Source organism: Peromyscus californicus, unplaced genomic scaffold (genome assembly GCF_007827085.1).
Source record: "Peromyscus californicus insignis strain IS unplaced genomic scaffold, ASM782708v3 Scaffold_24__1_contigs__length_46423439, whole genome shotgun sequence".
In the NCBI taxonomy this organism is placed as follows: domain Eukaryota; kingdom Metazoa; phylum Chordata; class Mammalia; order Rodentia; family Cricetidae; genus Peromyscus; species Peromyscus californicus.
Window position 1 is genome coordinate 2,711,617 of NW_026294535.1, and position 17,474 is coordinate 2,729,090.

Sequence of the window (17,474 nt, forward strand, 5' to 3'; positions counted from 1 at the left end):
TTTGTGATCTGGGGGTGAAAGCAAGAGGAACTGAAGCTGTATGTCTTCCATCAGCCTCACCTGTGAGCTGAAGGACTGGAAATCGAATCCAGACTTCAGAAGGTAAATCTGCCACACATCACCACAGAACCATGTTCCCACCAGGGTCAACTGAAGAGGCACCACTCAGATCCCAGAGCCCCCTCCATAAGAACGGGGGTACCAGGTGGGGCTATGTTCCTCCAGATCTGAGGACCTGCAGTTTGCTCTGGGGGCATACAGGCTCCAAACTAAACTGGAGACACACAACATTCAGAAAGGTTGCCAACTCCCTGAGGAGGGGACCGGCCCTGAAGGCTGACGTGCCTCCCCATGCCACTTTGCTTGTTCCTTTGGTAAATTACATTAAGATTCTGAACTGCCCTAGGCCGTTGGGATGCCTGGAGCACTTGCCTTTAGCCCTCTTGTTATGGGGCTTCACTTCGCATCCTGAAAGTTCCCCAAGGCCATATATGGAAAGCTTATCTTCCACTTGGAAGCTTATCTCCCAGCCAGTGGCCATTGGGTGTGGGGTGTCCTTGAAGGGAATATTGGGATGCCAGCCCTCCCTGTCTCTCTTGCTGACTCCTGGAGGCTGTGAGGTGAAGATGGGTCTTCTATCTAATGCTCGTCCCATGAGGTACTGAGCTGCCACAGACTCAGAGTGGCGGAGTCAGGAGACCGTGGACAAAACTCATTCTCCTTCTAGTAGATTACTTTAGGTATTTTGTCACTGTGGTGGAATTCTGACTGATGTATAGTCTTGGGGTCAAAACACTTACCATTTCTGAATCTTCTGTGTGTAAAGGACGTGGCATTCACTTCAGGCATTATTAGTATTCCCACTTCACAGATAACTAAAGTTGGGTGTGAGGAAGGATAGTTAGTTGTCTAGCCCAAGGATGTATAGCCAGAAAGTAGGAAGGCCTTAGTTCAAATGGCTTCCTTCATCCTCTCTGCCGGATCTGAATAAACTTTGTATTCTGAGCATCTCGTATACCACCCACAGCTCAGCAAATGTCCCTGGAATGACAAATTAATAGCCTGACGTGACCTGCTCTATGACACAAAGACTGAAGAAAATGCTGTAGGTTTGGGAGCTCAAAGAGTATAAGCCAGACTAATACCAAGTTTTCTATTGGACTTTAGAGCCGGGGGAGTTGAACATATATGTACCTGGCCTCAAATACATAACAGTGAGCTGACATCCTAAGAGAGCATGTCATCCCCACACTGACTTGGAGTCTGTGGGTAGCTGTGGTCACCCCTGAGTGATGATGGGGCTGGACTATGTTGTGTGACTTCCTGAGGAGGCATCTATTCCCCCAAGATAGGTTATCAGTGGCAGGGCCAAAACAAAAATCCCACCCGGGTCTAGCTTATTGAGTTCACTGGAGTTACTTACAGGACAGGCAGTTGCATCACTGAAAAGCCACCCCAGTGAGGATGACAACTCATCAGAAGCCGCACCCATGAAGCCCTGCCCACCTTTCAGACAGCTTGTCTGGTGGGAAAGTCTCCTCTCCCCAGCAGGGCAGTCCTTTCTCCTCAGCAAATGTTACCGCTTATATCATCTTGTGTTCTGGTTAGCTCTTGTCAATTTGACACAAACTAGAGTCGCCTAGGAAGCAGGAACCTCAGCTGAGAAACTGCCCCCAACAGACTGACCTGTAGGCTTGTCTATGGGGTGTTTCCTTAATCGTTAATTGATGTGGGATGGTCCAGCCCACTGTGGGTGGCACCATCCCTAGTCAGGTAGACCTGGACTGTGTAAGAAGGCTAGCTAAGCCTGAGCCTGTGAGTGAGCTAGCTAGCAATGTTCCTCTGTGGTTTCTGCTTAGGATTCCCGTTTGAGTTCCTGCCCTGACTTCCTACAGTGATGGAAATGTAAGCCAAATAAACTCTCTCTTCCTCTAAGTTACCTTTGGTCGGAGAACTTACACACTCCCCTCATGCTTCTGCCAGAGGCATCTTACTACTGCTCCTCGTGCCCAGAAAGCTCTTGTTCCCGGTACTCACAGGTATCTACCTTACTGTGCCTGCACCCCACTGAAACCTCCCCACTGAAACCTCCCTCATCACTCTCTATACCCGTTTCTTCCTCTCCCCGCCTCTCCTCTCCTCTATTCTCCTCCCCTCCTCTCCTCTCCTCCCCTCCTTTCCTCTCCTCTCCTCTCCTCTCCTCTCCTCCCCTCCTCTCCTCTCCTCCTTTCCTCTCCTTTCCTCTCCTCTCCTCTCCTCTCCTCTCCTCTTCCCTCCTCTCCTTCCCTCTCCTCCTCTGTTCTCCTTGCCCCTTACACACTCTTCTCTCCTTTTCTCTCTTCTTTCCCTTCCTTCTTTTCAAAATGAAGGGGCGGTCTCAGCATAGATTTGGGCAGAAGCGCCCCTCTTGGAATGTGTGGTCTTTTTCCAGGGAGTCACCCCTGGCTCACAGCAGTCTCGCTTCTAAGGGGCTGTCCATAAGAGCTGGAGCTAGAGAGGTTCAAGATGCATCCCCTGGGCTGTCATGGAAGATGATTGCAGGAGATGCACAGAGCCTTTTTAATTTTAATTACTATGTATATTTCATGAGCATGAGGAAATATTGGTTTTCCATTTATGGTACTGATATAAAGTTTCCTTTTAAAATAAGTTTATTTGTATGAACAAGTGAGGCAATTTAAAGAGAAATATTAAGTAAATAAATTGTATAAGCTGTGCACAGATACAAGAGATATCATGATGGTAATTCCCAGGTGGCTGACAAGAAACAGAATTATCAGTGGATGGATTCTCAGATAGCTTCCTTGAACTGAACTCCAGCTGCCCAAGCTCGGAGCAGCTGGTGAAAAAAAATGAATTTTTGTTTGAGGCTCATGTCACAGACAGGAAAGACAGCAGGTAGCACTTACAGAGTGGAGAGTTCCGAATAGAGATGGTGAGGGTGAAAATCTCTATTCCCATTCATCTCGAATGAGTAGCCCTCATCAGAGATATGTTGAGGGCCTCTAGTCCAGGGATGAAGATGACAGTGATAAGGAAAATCATGTGATGAGTGAAATGGTGCAATAATGTTGGTGATGATGGTGACTATGATGATGAACATGGTGATGACTGAAATGATGCAGTAATGTCGGTGATGATGGTGACTATGATGATGATGAACATGGTGATCAGACTGAAACGATGCAGTAATGTTGTCAATAATGGTGACTATGATGATGAACATGGTGATGACTGAAATTATATGATAATCATTGTGGGGACATCAAGGTGGCAGGAACTTGAACCAACTAGTCACATTCCATCCACAGTCCAGAGCAAAGAGCAATGAATTAATGCCTGGGGGCTCCCCTCAGTCTTCCACAGTCCAGGGTCCTCACCTGCAGTGGGTAGGGTTCCCATCAACTAACATAACCGAAATGATCCTGGAATGTATGCCACCGGGCCCTTCTCCCTGTTGATCCTACCCTCTGTCATGTCACCAATTAACACTTAACAACCTCCCTCCCTCCTCTAGCAGCCACCAAATGCGTGTGAATCTTCAGGGCTCCATGAACTCCTCCCTCATGAGAGCATTTGAGAGAAAGAATATTCTAGTCTGACCCTAGACAAAAGTGCAGGGAAGGAAATACCTACCCCCAAGTGCCAGAATTCAAAGTTCAGAAACTGCAGAAAAGTTGGATAACACCAATAATCCCCCGGGGCAGAAAAACCACTGGTCAGCACTCGCTTTCTCCGTCTCCTGATATTTACTTTGTGCATACTTTTTAATAACATAATCCTGATCACACTGTAAGTAATTTTTGAGGTTCACACTTCCCTACTTACCATTTTAATGAAGATTCCCTCTCACGATATTGTAGTTTTGTGTAAACAGTTTTGGTGTCTGCCTAAGTTTATTATTTGATCTTGTGGGTGTACTAGTTTCTTTCTTATTATTTTTGGACATTTGTTTGTTGGATTTGGGAGTCTGTAAATAAGGTTTGGGTGCCAATCCTCGTGGATGAAGATTCTAGTGCATTTTGAATTTTAACACTGGGACACATTCCCAGAAGTGGATTACTGACTCAGGGGACTGGAGCGTTTGATAATACATTTGCCGCATAAAGCCAAATTGCTCCAAGATGGACTGAGGGCTGGCCAGCTGAACTAGGCTGCCTTTAGAGGAGGAAATTGGGCCACTGTAGCGAGAAACACACAGAACCTTGTCTGACCCCACCTTGCCCTGCAGCCTGGGCCTCAGTTTCCCATTTCGGCAGCATGGACCTTCAGGACTAGATTCTTTGTTGTGACTACTGTCTGTGCACAGGATGTTCAGCAGGGTCCCTAACCTCAGCCCACTGGGTACCAGTAGCAACTCCATAAGTATGAAGAGCAAATATGTCCCCAGACTTTGCCAAATGTCTCCTGGGATTGAAGGCCACCCCAGCTGAGAGCCACAGCAGCGACACTGAACAGTGTCGATGTGCACTGTAGACGCTGTGGGCACAGGAAAGGGCATACTAGGTGTCTTGGTGGTGCTCAGTGCCTAGCAGGTGCTTATACTGGTCATAGAAACAGTGGGGAAATGGTTTGCCCGCTGCCAGGAGCCCTTCAGAGAGGAAGCCTGGAGCCACTCCCAGCTCTGGGAGTCTTGGTTGACAGGCTAAGTCCTGAGTGTCTCTGTCCTTCTCCAGGTATTTGGAAAACAATACAGCCAAAATCTAGGCAGGATGGGCAGGGAAGTGGCTGAGTTAGTAAAGGGCTTGCCACACATGCATGAAGACATGAGTTTGATCCCCCAAAACCCACATTTAGAAGGGTGGGGGGAAGCTCCGGGGCAGCACCTGCAATCTCACAATCCCATCTCTGGGACTCACTGGCCAGCCGGTCTATTCCAGTCACTGAACTCCAAGTTCAGTGAGACATTGTGCCTCAAAAATAAATAAGTGATTGAAGAAGACATCCAATGTGGACCACCTCTCCTACACACACACACACACACACACACACACACAAATAAATAAATAAAAATAAAAAGCAAATCACTTCTGGGGTCTCTGGGATGGAAGCCTCATGTCCTCACCCCTGGTGCTTACTTTAGAGGACTACATCATAGTGTTCCCCAAGGGGAACTGAAATACTCAGTTAGTCACTAGGGAACCGAAGTTCTTTATGCCACACCTGGCCAAGACCCCCTCAGACCTGCCAGCTTCAAGTTCCTTCGGTTCACTGGACACCCAGCCTCTCTGCAGGATTCACCCAGCTATGTTTGAGACTCCATCAGGTGACATGTCCCATGGAGCCTCCCCTCCTTCCCGCCTTCCTGTGACTCAGTGCGAGGCTGCCCACAGAGACCTTGCTGCACAGTGGACCACTCCAGGCCTCGCTCCTACCTGTGGTCCCGGCCACCAGAGGACCCTGACGTGCACAATCGGAGCTCTGCCCCAAAGCTACACCCAGGGTCTGCACTGAACCCCACTGGACAGCACACAGAAGGCTATGGTCAGTTGATGCCTGTGAGGGGGAGCTGAACTTCTGGTGACCCCCGGAGGCCTGGGGGTGGGGGTGGGGTGTTCTCCCTAACAGTTCACACTCAGCTCTTTCCCTGTGTGGCAGTGTGATTTGGGGTAGAGTCCCTCCTCACTTACAATAGGGATATACCACGAGGACCATCACTTCGGTGTTACCTATGCAAGGTTTTCAGCACGTCGGAAGCCCTTAGATGTGGGCTTGTTGATGTCCACCACGGTCCCACATCTGAGCTGCTGGCTCCTGTCCTCTGCAGCTTTCAAACACAGTCTTCTCGGCCCTGCCGATCCCAGAGCCCCAGCACCCTGCTGTTCCCCCACCACCCTCTTTTGGTGCTCTTCAGTGCAGTAGACCTCCTTTTCTGTTCCTCACACGCAGGCACCCCAAGACCTTCCGGCCCGTATGCCCTTCAGAGGATTTCCTTCCTAGCGGCCTCTTTTTCTTTCTTTGCTGTTTCTTCCAGCTTCCGGAAAGGGAGCAGGGTAGACCGGCTCTGGGCTAGGCACTGAGTCAAGCTTCCGGAAAGGGAGCAGGATAGACCGGCTCTGGGCTAGGCACTGAGTCAAGCTTCCGGAAAGGGAGCAGGATAGACCGGCTCTGGACCAGGCACTGCGTCAGAACAGAATATTGTTTGTCACAGACGTGATCACTGGGGCATCTAAGATCAAAGTGCGGCCCGGGGGGGCTGCTCTCTGCTACCCACATGGAGCCCTGTCGTCTCTCTAAGGTGGCAATAAGCAGAAGGGCGAGAGGGAGTATTCTGAACCCAAACACAGAGTGGATTTCCCTTTCCTGTCTTTGTGCTTTATCAGGGACCTCAATTGATTGGGTGACCACATTGGGGAGATCTTCCTTAGCCCAGGATTTAAATGCCAGTCCTGTTGGGAATGTCCACACAGACACACTCAAAAACGCTTTGCCAGCGTCCGACAGCCCCTAATCCGGTCAGGCTGACGTCTCAGTTAGCCACTGCAGCTGCTGCTCAGGCCCTTGCACCTGCCGACCAGGTAGTACTCTGTGGGTTGTACTCCAGCAGGATAGCGTCAGAGCTCCAAACCTTGTTTTGAGCAGGATGGTGAAGCTGCATCTCTACTCACTGGGAGGGACTTGAGGACCTTACCTCCTTCTAATGGCTCTGACTGTACTCTTGCCCATCATCATTTATGGTGTGTCTGTGTGTATGTGTGTGTATATATGTCTGTGTGTGTGTATGTATATATGTGTGTGTGTGTATGTGTGTGTGTGTGTCTGTGTGTATGTGTGTGTATATGTCTGTGTCTGTGTGTATGTGTGTGTATATGTCTGTGTGTGTGTCTGTCTGTGTGTATGTGTGTGTATATGTCTGTGTGTGTGTGTCTGTGTGTATGTGTCTGTGTGTGTGTGTGTGTGTGTGTGTTTCTGTGTCTGTGTATCTGTGTGTGCATGTGTGTGTGTATGTGTGTGTGCGCACGTCTGCCATGCCTCATATGTGGGGTACTACAGAGACCAGAAGAAGGCATCATATTATGGAGTTAATGCAGCCACAAGCTGCCTGCTGTGGTGCTGGGAACTGATCTCTGGTCCTCTGGAGGAGGACTGTATGCTTTTAACTGCTGAGCCATCTCTCCAGGCCCAGTTTTTCCTTAGGTCTTCAACCAATTAGCCAAGGCCCATCCACATACAGAAGGTATTCCGCTTCTGTTTTCAGAGTCTTCTCTCAGTAAGATGATCCTAAAAATATCCCAAAGAAATATCTAGTCTATGTCTGACCAAACAACTTAGCTCCACAGCCAAGCCCGGTTGATACGGAAAACAAATCACTTCGTATCTCACACACGTGGCTCCAAAGGTGTGTGACACACTCCACTGTACCTGAGATGGCTTCAGCAGCCAGGGCAAGTGCACTAAAAGTCACTTCTCCTACTCTGGTTCTTTTTTTTTTTTTTGGTTTTTTTCGAGACAGGGTTTCTCTGTGTAGCTTTGCGCCTTTCCTGGAACTCGCTTTGGAGACCAGGCTGGCCTCGAACTCACAGAGATCCGCCTGGCTCTGCCTCCCGAGTGCTGGGATTAAAGGCGTGCACCACCACCGCCCGACCCTACTCTGGTTCTTTTAAAGCCACTTTTACCTTAATTACTTAAGCAAGGCTCTGTTTGATATGAGCCCCTAACCCTGTTTCAGATGCTTGTTATTCACTTAAGAAGAAAGCAGAACCAAAATTGAGCTGTCTTCATCAGATTTACGTTCTATTTATGGCAAGTGATGCTCATATTCTATTTGAGAAAGTGGCATAATTTCCCTCATTACATGGATGTATTTAAATAAGACAAAATGAGCACATTTAAAATTGAGCAAGTAGCAACAAAGACTGCTCACTTTGGCATGGCAACACTCATGAAGGATGGAACCATTGTCTTGGCCAGGACAAGTGCGGGCTTCTGAGCTCAGTCAGCCACCCCCAGGAAGAAGATCTGCCCTGTGACCCGTGAGAACGGGGTGTGGCTTGAGTAAGAAGTCTGGGTTGAGGGTGGAGAGATGGTCAGCAGTTAAGAGTTCCTGCTGCTCTTGCAGAGGACCGGAGTTCAGTTCCCAGCACCACATCAGGTAGCTCACAACCACCTGGAACTCCAGTTCCAGGGGATCTGATCCCCTCTTCTGGCCTCTGTGGATACCATACTCACAGGCACAAACCCACATTCATACACACATGCATACACATAATTAAAAATAAAAATTAATGTAAAAAGTCTGGCTTCCCTTTGAGAAAGGAGAAAAAAGAACAGCATGTTCTCAGGTTTGCTAGTCCTGAGAAGGGTGAAACAGGCCCCCGTGCTCAAGGAGTGTGGCTAAGTGCATGGATTCTGGAGTCAGAGTCCTAAGTTCAAATCCCAACTCTCCTCTTACATGTTTTATAGCTATGTAACCTTGAGAAGTTATGGAACCTTTCTGGACTCCCATTTCTTCATCTGTAAATAGACCTTAAAAGTACTGTATCAGGTGCTGGAGAGATGCCCCAGAGAACCCGGGTTCAGCTCCCAGGACCCACAACAAGTGATTCATAACCACCTTGTAAGTCCAGCTCCAGGCTATCTAGCACTCTCTGACTTCCGTGGGTACTTGCACAAATGTTGTGAAACATAAATCATGTATGCACACATACCTCAGTGACAAAATGCCCAAGAAATAAACTTAAAGGAGAGGATACTTTGGCCGAGTTTCTGAGTGGCCAATCTGTGGTCACTAGGGTCCATCTTTGTGCTGAGGCAGAGTATCATGGCAGGGAGTGTGTGACAGAGTAAAGGACTCTACTCATGGACCGGAGGTGAAAATATACCTCTCAAAGGTGCATACCCAGTAGCCAGTTTCCTCCCCCTAGAAGCCATCAAACGTTTCCACTGCCTCCCAACAGCCCACAAGCCAGGAACTCACCAATGAACTAACCCCGCAGGCTTTAAGTACTTCCCAAAGGTCCCTGCTGTGAAAGCCATAGGCCACACAGCTTTTGGGGTGTATGTCAAGTCCAAGCTACTTTTTGGGCATAGATTAAAGCATCCCAACTGTTGCTGGCACCAGGAACCACATAAGAGTGAGTTATTGTACGAGGAGAGGACAGTAAGGACATGGGCTCTTCTGAAGCTCACACTAGGAAAGGACAGAGCGATGCTAACTGAAATGGACAGGACAGCTCTAGCATAGTTTTCTGGGGGACTTACTGTCAGCCATGCAGTGGATATGATAAGGGGCATTGTGAGTCAGGAGAGGCACTCAACAGGAGCAGAGCGCAAAGGACTTCCTGTGCCTTGTTAGACACTGGGTTTCTCGGGCTGACGATGTAGTTCAATTGGTAGGATGCCTAGAATGCACAAAGAAGCTCTGGGCTCCATACTCACCACCATATACTCTGGGTGTGATATCTCATGCCTGTAATCCCAGCACTCAGGAGATGGAGGCAGAATCAGAAGTCCAAGTTATCCTCAGCTACACAGTGACTTTGAGGCCATCCGGGGCTACATGGGTCGGGGCGGGGGGGGGGGGGCGGGCCAGAGTCTCTGCTAAGATCCTCAGGTTGGCGTCTGTGCCTGGAGGTTCTGAAATCTTGCTTCTGTCCACAGGTGACCTGGTGTCCCGGGCGATGCACCACCTGCAGCCCCTCAATGCGAAGCACCATGGAAATGGCACACCCCTGCACCACAAGCAGGGGGCGCTCTACTGGGAGCCAGAGGCCCTGTACACACTCTGCTACTTCATGCACTGCCCACAAATGGAGTGGGAAAATCCCAACGTGGAACCCTCCAAGGTCAACCTCCAGGTGGAAAGGTATGCCTTGACTGGTTTCCGAGGGTCACAGAACAGCTCTTGGCTCACCACAGCCTTGTGATGGATTGGCATTGCTCTCTAAGATGGAGAGGTTTGGGAGTGCAGGGATGGGAGAGAATTGCTGCCCCTATTCCATAGCACACTGGAGGGGAACTTCGTGTCCTGGGGAGACATCTTAAAGCCTGGTGGGGTTTTGGAAATAGCTTTATCTGTGGCTGGTCTTGTGTGGAATAAAACTGGCCTGGGTCACGGGAGTGTACCTGCATATCTCAGAGAGGCAGGAACTGGGGTGCAGTCTGGCTTCCTTGTAAAGAAAGTTTGGGGAGCTACATCCTGAGATGTCTCCATATTTCTTTCTTCTGGCTGCCTTGGGGTCCCAGGTGGACCAGAGCCACTGCTTAGTCAGAAGAGGGTCTCTTGGGTGGAGCGGGTGCTAGGCTGTGCTGGGAGAAATTTCTTAGCTGTCCCTGTAGCATGGAATCCTTGTGGGAAGGGGCTCTGAGCTGCGTCCCTCCATTTCTGCTTGCCTCAGCCTCCCTTCTACACACCGGGGAGCTGAATCACACCATTTCTCAGGATTCCTCACAGGCCTTCCTTGGTCTAAGTCCAATGGCAATGACGCCCATCCATACAGAGAAGCACTTAGGAGAAGAGGCTCTAAGATATACTGCCTGGGCTTAAACTCAGGCACTTCTGAGTAAACACTGAAGTCCTGGGGAAATGCCTTCACTGTGCCTTGTTTTCTTCATCTGTAAAATGGGACAGAAAAAGTAAATTCTTCACAGGGCGGTTGGAAACTTAAGTGAGTCGAACAGTGCCTAGCACACACACACACACACACACACACACACACACACACACACACACACACACATGTCCCATGAATGCCCCTTACTGCTCTCACTGTGGTCATCGACACACATCGCTGAGTGACTCCCAGTTTGGGCTCCTCTCTATCACTTGAATTGAAGCGGCCCTTAAAAAACTCAGTGGATGTTTTTCTACCATAGTAGCTTGGGCCTCAGTGGGCTCCCTTAAGACCCTCCCACCTCTCAGTTTTCTGTTAAGACAACAGGATGAAAAATTGGCCAGGCAGTGGGAATCTTCTTGGATTTTAGGAATCCCAAGTTAGTGTCAGCATCCAGTCATCTGAAGCTGATGGGTCAGGAGTCACCTCGGTTTCTCACTTTCCAGGCCAGACACCCTAGGCAAATTCCCATGTGCAGACAAGTCCCACGCGGGGAGGTGCTGACATGTCCCCGGTCCCTGAACAAAATCTAACCTCAGCCACGCACCAGACCTGCCTTTCTTCGACTCAGAACCTCAGTCTAAGCGGTGCCAAGCTTTCCAGAGCCTTGACCGTGTTGAGATTCCTTGCTCACCTTGTTATTTTTGCCTCTCTGTAGATGATGCTCTCCCTCCCCAGCCGAACACTGCCTCCTCTAGCTCCAGAATCTCCGCATACCACCCTGCTTTCCCCTTCAGGTTCCCACGTCTAGTCTGACACTCTCACTAATTCCTGTCACCCCCTTGTTCTTTCCTGGGACTCCAGACAGAGTCCTATGTTTGTGCAATGCCTGTGGGCTTCACGGTGGTGGACTAAACGTGTGGTTGGCCCGTCACTCCACAGCCAGTGCCAAGATCAATGCTAGGTGCACAGTGGGACTTATGAAATGAAAGCATGGACTGATCCAACTCCCGCTGCCCGTGGAACATGACCCTCGGGGGTACTGACATCCTCCTAGAGCTGAAGTCATCATATTCCCAAATCCGCTGCTCTTCCTGTGTCTAGTCTCTAAGAAAGACACTCCCATTGGCTTTAGAAAGCTCTCATGCCTCCTCTTGCGTCCAACTGGCCAGCATGTTGCTGTGTGACTTTTCCTGGAGGGATGAACAGCCATCTAGTCACACATGACAGATAAGGCACCAAACAATAGATCAGGAAATGATTCCACACACCTCTGGTTTAGTGTGACAGTGAGTTTAATCAAACACACACACTGAGAGTGAGTGTGTGTGTGCATATATATACATTGTATATATGTGTGTGTATATATGTGTGTGTATATATATGTATATATGTAAAGCTTTATATATATATCTTTGGGGAGGGGTGTGGCCTTCATGCCTTCCTCCAACCAATCCTGTTAACTGCCTCTTAATCTTAGGAGGAGCAGGCCTCGTGAGCCCCTCCTCCACCATGTTAGAAAGTTAATGGCCCAGTCTTCTCCGGGTCTCCTTAGGGTAATCACAGATACTGATGGTTCAATGGAGCAACCGCCACACTATACCCAGAGGACAGCCTTCTACAGCGCGTGTCTTACGCTACGTCTGTGACATCTCATTTCCTTGTTCCCTTCTGCAGCCCCGGCTGCAGTGGCTGTGCTTCAGGAGCTCCTTCTCTCTCGTCTTGATGACTGAGGCTGATTTCTCAATGGTCTGCACTCAAGTGAGGCTTAATAACCCCTGGCGGGCTCCACCCTCCTCACAGTACCATATCTAAACTTCTAAGACCTGAGAGCACGCTGTTGCGTGGCCCTGCTCACACAACTGTGTGGTTCTATTATCCACTGTGTTTATCAGCAGCCATTTTCCCTTCTTCAGTCTTTTCTGGGTTCAGAGTGTGGTTGGAGCGGTTGAAAGCCTAAAGAGACCCACTAAGGAATGCAGAATTTCCAGGACACACTTGAAAGAGACATGAGCCACATGTCCCGGATGTCCTCAAAGCCGTTTATCCCATTCTCTCCATTCCTCCTTGGCTGAATTTTCAAAAACCAAAGTAGATGTTAACATTTTTTAAAGTCCTGATCGCTTTCATCTTCTGGAAATCCTACAGCTTGGTGAGGCAGGTGGGTACCAGCTAGGAGCGCCAGCCCGGCTTTGCAGCGCTGAGGACTTGAACAAGTGATTTCGCTTCTTTGACTCTCCTGTCGTCTGTAACAGAGAAAGGACTTTGCTCCTGGGACAGGGACAAGCAGTGAGTTAGATGTCAGAGCCGAGACAGCGCGGCAATCCCGGCGTACGGAGCAGAGCCCTCCCCACTGCCGCTACCAGGACATTACTGTATCGGTAGGAAGCTGCCCTCATTTGTTCCTCTGAAATGTTCTTATCGTCCTCCCAGAAGCTCATGAGTGGCTCCTTCTACCAGAACCGCTCTTCCTGTCCCTTAACACTTCGGAGCTTAGTCTCTGAAACCCTCACACAGGGATCGCGGGGGAGAGACGTCCCCAGAGTCCTTCCGGTCAACTTCACACCAAAGCCTCCAAAAAGAGCTTACCTTGGGAGCTAGGACTCTGCTTTGAATTATCGCCCCACCCCTACCCAGTGGCATCTTCTTGGCTCTCTCTTCTGACAAATTTGGGTAGGGATGTGGTGTGTGTGTGTGTGTGTGTGTGTGTGTGTGTGTGTGTGTGTGTGTATGTGTGTGTGTGTGTGGTGTGTATGTGTGTGTGTGTGATATGTGTACTGTATATGTGTGTTTGTGTGTTAGTGTGTGTGGTGTGTGTGATGTATATGTGTATGTGTGGTGTGTATGTGTGTGTGTAATGTGTGTGTGTGGTATGTGTGTGGTGTGTGTCTATGATGTTTGTGGTATATGTGTGTGATGTGTGTGGTGTGTGTGTGATATGTGTGCTGTATAAGTGTGTTTGTGTGTTAGTGTGTGTGGTGTGTGTGATGTATATGTGTATGTGGTGTGTGTGATGTGTATGTGTGTGTGGTATATATGTGTGTGTAGTATATATGTGTGTTAGTGTGTGTGTGTGGTGTGTGATGTGTGTTTGTGGTGTGTGTTATATATGTATATGTGTTTGGTGTGTATGTGGTGTATATGTGTGTGTGGTATATGTGTTTGTGTAGTGTGTGTGCATGTAGTGTGTATGTTAGTGTGTATAGTGTATATGTGTGTGTTTGTGTGGTGTATATGTGTGTGTGTGTATGGTGTGTGTGTGTGTGTGTGTGTGTGTGTATGTGTGTGTGGTGCATATGTGTGTGTGTTTATATGTGTTTCCTAGGCCATTATCTCCTTAGGAACAGGACTGATACAGGTCTCTCCAGGCCAGCAGAGAGTCTAGGGAACAGCTGAGTAAGATGTGGATTCTTCATACCTCGTACTATCACTTCCAGTCCGAAGAGTCTTGACTGAGCTGCTAAGAAGTAGACCACAGATGTTATTTTCTGTGTCACATGGACATAGTCCTCCAGTTGCTACATTGTTCTGGATGGTTCTGTTGTTGTCTGTGGTGCTTGAAGAAGCTCAGCCTGCATATGAAATAACTATAGCCTATGTTCTAGAGTTGTTAGAGGCTGTCAAGCATGGCAGGTGTATCCCCTTGTTAAAATTCCAACAGATTTTGTGAGATTTATAATTAAGCTGTTTATTTTCCAAACAGTAGTGGTACGTTCAAACACCTTAATATTATGGTGAGAGTGAACCACTTTTTAAAATAGAATCAACTTATGTTGAGGACAGTCTCCCAAGTCATTATCTTTGCTGGAAATATCAGCGATTCCTCGATGTCTTTGGCCATGGATGAATTCACTCATTTGTTGCCACAATGTAAAAATAAGAGGACACATAGGGGTGCTTTGTGGCCTTAATGAGCTGGTGCTGAAGGGAGGAGCGGTGATGGGCTTCGCTGGGAGAGCAGGCCAGACGGGTCTGCCTGCCCCAGTCTTTCCGGAAGGAAAACACCAGGACTGATTGAGGTAGCAAAAGCTCTCACCTCTTCAGCGAGCAGAGTTTACAAGCAAATGTGGCAGGATGCCTTCTGGAGGGAATCTCAACCACAACCATGACCATCACCATCATCAATTGCCCAGTGTTGGAGGAAAACTAATTGTGTGTAACAAAAAGCCTTACCGCTCGGAGAGTTTACACTCGAAGAAACGGAGTTCATAAAACAAACACAGCAGAACCTTAGAGGTTAATATCACTCAGTTATGTTTTCCTAGAGCTTCACTTTATCAAGAATTCTCCTGTACCATTCTCTTGTTAGCACACTTCCACCTATGGGGTGAGCAAGGCTCTGATTTCAACAGACTCCCAGGGGCTTTCCTAGGCTTGTGCAAAACACCCAGAAGGCTGGATGTAAACATTCCACAGTATGCTTACTTGCCTAAGTTCAGCCTCAGGGGACTGCTTAAAGCAAAAGGAAACCTCTGAGAAGCTGGGCATGGGTAGAAGGCTCATACACCCTGCCCTCTTCAGTGTGAAAAGTCAACCTGGGATTAATTCTCTGGCTCTGTTCCCCTGGAAACTTGGTAAAATAAATAAATAAATAAATAAATAAATAAATAAATAAATAAATAAATTGCTGTGTTACTAGGCAACACTGTGCACCATCAGAATGGCCCCATGTTGACAAATTACACCTGATGATACTAGAAATGTTTGACAAGGACCCAGAGCTTTAGGATTTCCTGAATTCCTCACTCTTGTAACTGTCTTTTGAAGGGACCTTGGATGATAATCTATAAGATTCTTCCAGGAGACGTGGGATTTGTAAGCCAGTGAAATCCCCACAACTACTCAGACAGACCTTGTCCCCATACCTGAGTATCCCCTGGGCAGATGGTAGTACCTCCAGGGTGGCAGAGTGCAAGGCTCCCGAGATTCATATTGAATGGAACATGGGGCGTTGGCCTGCTGTGCAAATGAGGTCTAGGATAAACTGTGAGTCGGAATGTTGAGTTGAGCCAGCCTCCAAAGCTTCCGATGGCCACGGGAGCCAGAGAGCCAGAGCTCCGGGCTCACAGCCTAGAGCAGTATCCAAGTGACACCCAGGCCCGTATCAGTGGAAGTGATATAGACACCTGATGTCACACCACTACCACTGGCCATGTGGTGCCCCTAGAAGACTTCTGTCACCACTGCTCAAGACAGGGAAAGTCTCTGTAACCACTCTTGTCAGCTAGATATGACACCTGTCATGCTTGGGTAGTTTCAGAATACATGCCTGAACCTTTGCAGGGGAATTTGTAGCTTGGGGAAATATGACATATAGCATGGGAATTCTCAAATTTGAGAATGTTAGCTCTGGTTCTTGGGAGCCAGGAAAGTCCCCACTACACACTTCTACTTTACTGTTTTTAAATAATAATAAAACACACATGCTTAATTTTCATACTTCAGTAGTTTTAACCATATTGACATACACTCTCACAGCTGAGGACCAAAATACTGTCTCAACACAAGGACACACCCTGGAAGCCCCAAAAGCTGAAAAGAGACTAGAAGAGATGGCTTTGGAAACCTCAACAAGGATTATAATACCTCTTCTCAGAAAAAGGATGCCACCTCCTCGTTCAAAGAGAGGATCATGTTGGCTCATTTTTTGGTACTAAATGCCCAGCCCAGGGCTGGTGGCCCAGATGAACAGGCACACAAAAGGATCCTGCTTGCTACACAGCTGTTGGTGGATGAATTAGTTATTTGTCTTGTTCTAGCAATTTAGACAAGGAAGGACTTATTTGGGTTCACAGTTTGAGGGCAAGGAAGTCATAACACAAGAGCATGAGATGACTAGGCAGGTTGTATCACAAGCAGGAGACAGAGAGGGTGAAGCCTGGTATTCGGCTTCTTTCCCCATTGTCTTCAGTCTAGAACTCCGTCCAGGAAACAGTGGTACCCACAGTTAGGTGGGTTTTCCCACCTCAGTTAACCTAGTTAATCCCTCACAGACCTGCCCCAAGATCTGTTTCCATGGTGATTGCAAATCCCATCAAGTTAATAGCTAAAAGCAACCATTACAGTGGGCTTTTGGAAACTGGCCCCGATCTCAACCACCATTCACATGATTTGTAATGAAGAAAATATGCATGCCAAATTTGAAATGATTGATGTTAGGGGGCAAAGTTTTATAATGTGATATGACTGTAAACTGAACATGGCTGCAACTTGCTTTAACTGGCTAGGGGAAACAATTATTTTCACCCCAGTAAATGCCAGTCTGTAAAGTTTTAAAGTTCATGAGTGAGCCAGCAAGTCAACATGGTGCACACATTAGCAGATGCTGCTCCATGGGCCAAATCTGGTCCATCGCCTAGTTTTGAAAATAAAGTTTTACAGGGACACAGCCACACTCATTCACTTACATATTATTTATATGGCAGCTTTTGAACTGTGGCAGAGTCAATTCCTAGTGAGAGATATTTGAATGTTCATAAAACTGAAAGTAGCATTTGGCCCTTTCCAGAAAATACAAAAATTCTGACCTTAATGTGAATTGTAACTGTCACTTTTAAAAAATTCAGATTGAATTTTTAAATACCATCATATTTTTCATAAGGTAAAGCATATACGTTCATGAACTTTCTAGGTCCTGACTGGAGTTAATTAGCATGCCCAAGGGATGTAGCTGAATGGAGAACTTGACCCCTTAGAGGTGACCTCTGCTGTGTGTTCATACTCACTAGGCTGTCTTTCTGTTAACAAATGATGGATTTTTAAAAATAATAACATTGGAAAGCCTCTTCTTAAGTCCTTAGACTCTTTTGTGATCTTCATGAGTGTTTACATGTCATAAGATGAACATATTGTAAATAGGGTATGATGAGTACCAAAAAACTATAAAGACGAAATCCACATTGTGGCAAGCAAGCACCATGACTGCAGACAAAGGTGTTTCGGGTGCTTCATGACACAGTGAGGTAGGGACTGAATAGAACC

General features: G+C 47.7%; 1 protein-coding gene across 4 annotated transcripts in view; it reads left to right on the plus strand.

Moving 5' to 3' along the window:
- Abtb3 (ankyrin repeat and BTB domain containing 3) overlaps nt 1-17,474 on the plus strand; it is a 256,093-nt gene that overhangs the window by 151,348 nt on the left and 87,271 nt on the right. For all 4 annotated transcript variants that reach the window (XM_052752947.1, XM_052752946.1, XM_052752945.1 and 1 more), the window contains exon 3: nt 9,601-9,805. In XM_052752947.1, coding sequence (XP_052608907.1) covers nt 9,601-9,805 — 205 coding nt within the window. The remainder of the gene's footprint in view (nt 1-9,600; nt 9,806-17,474) is intronic.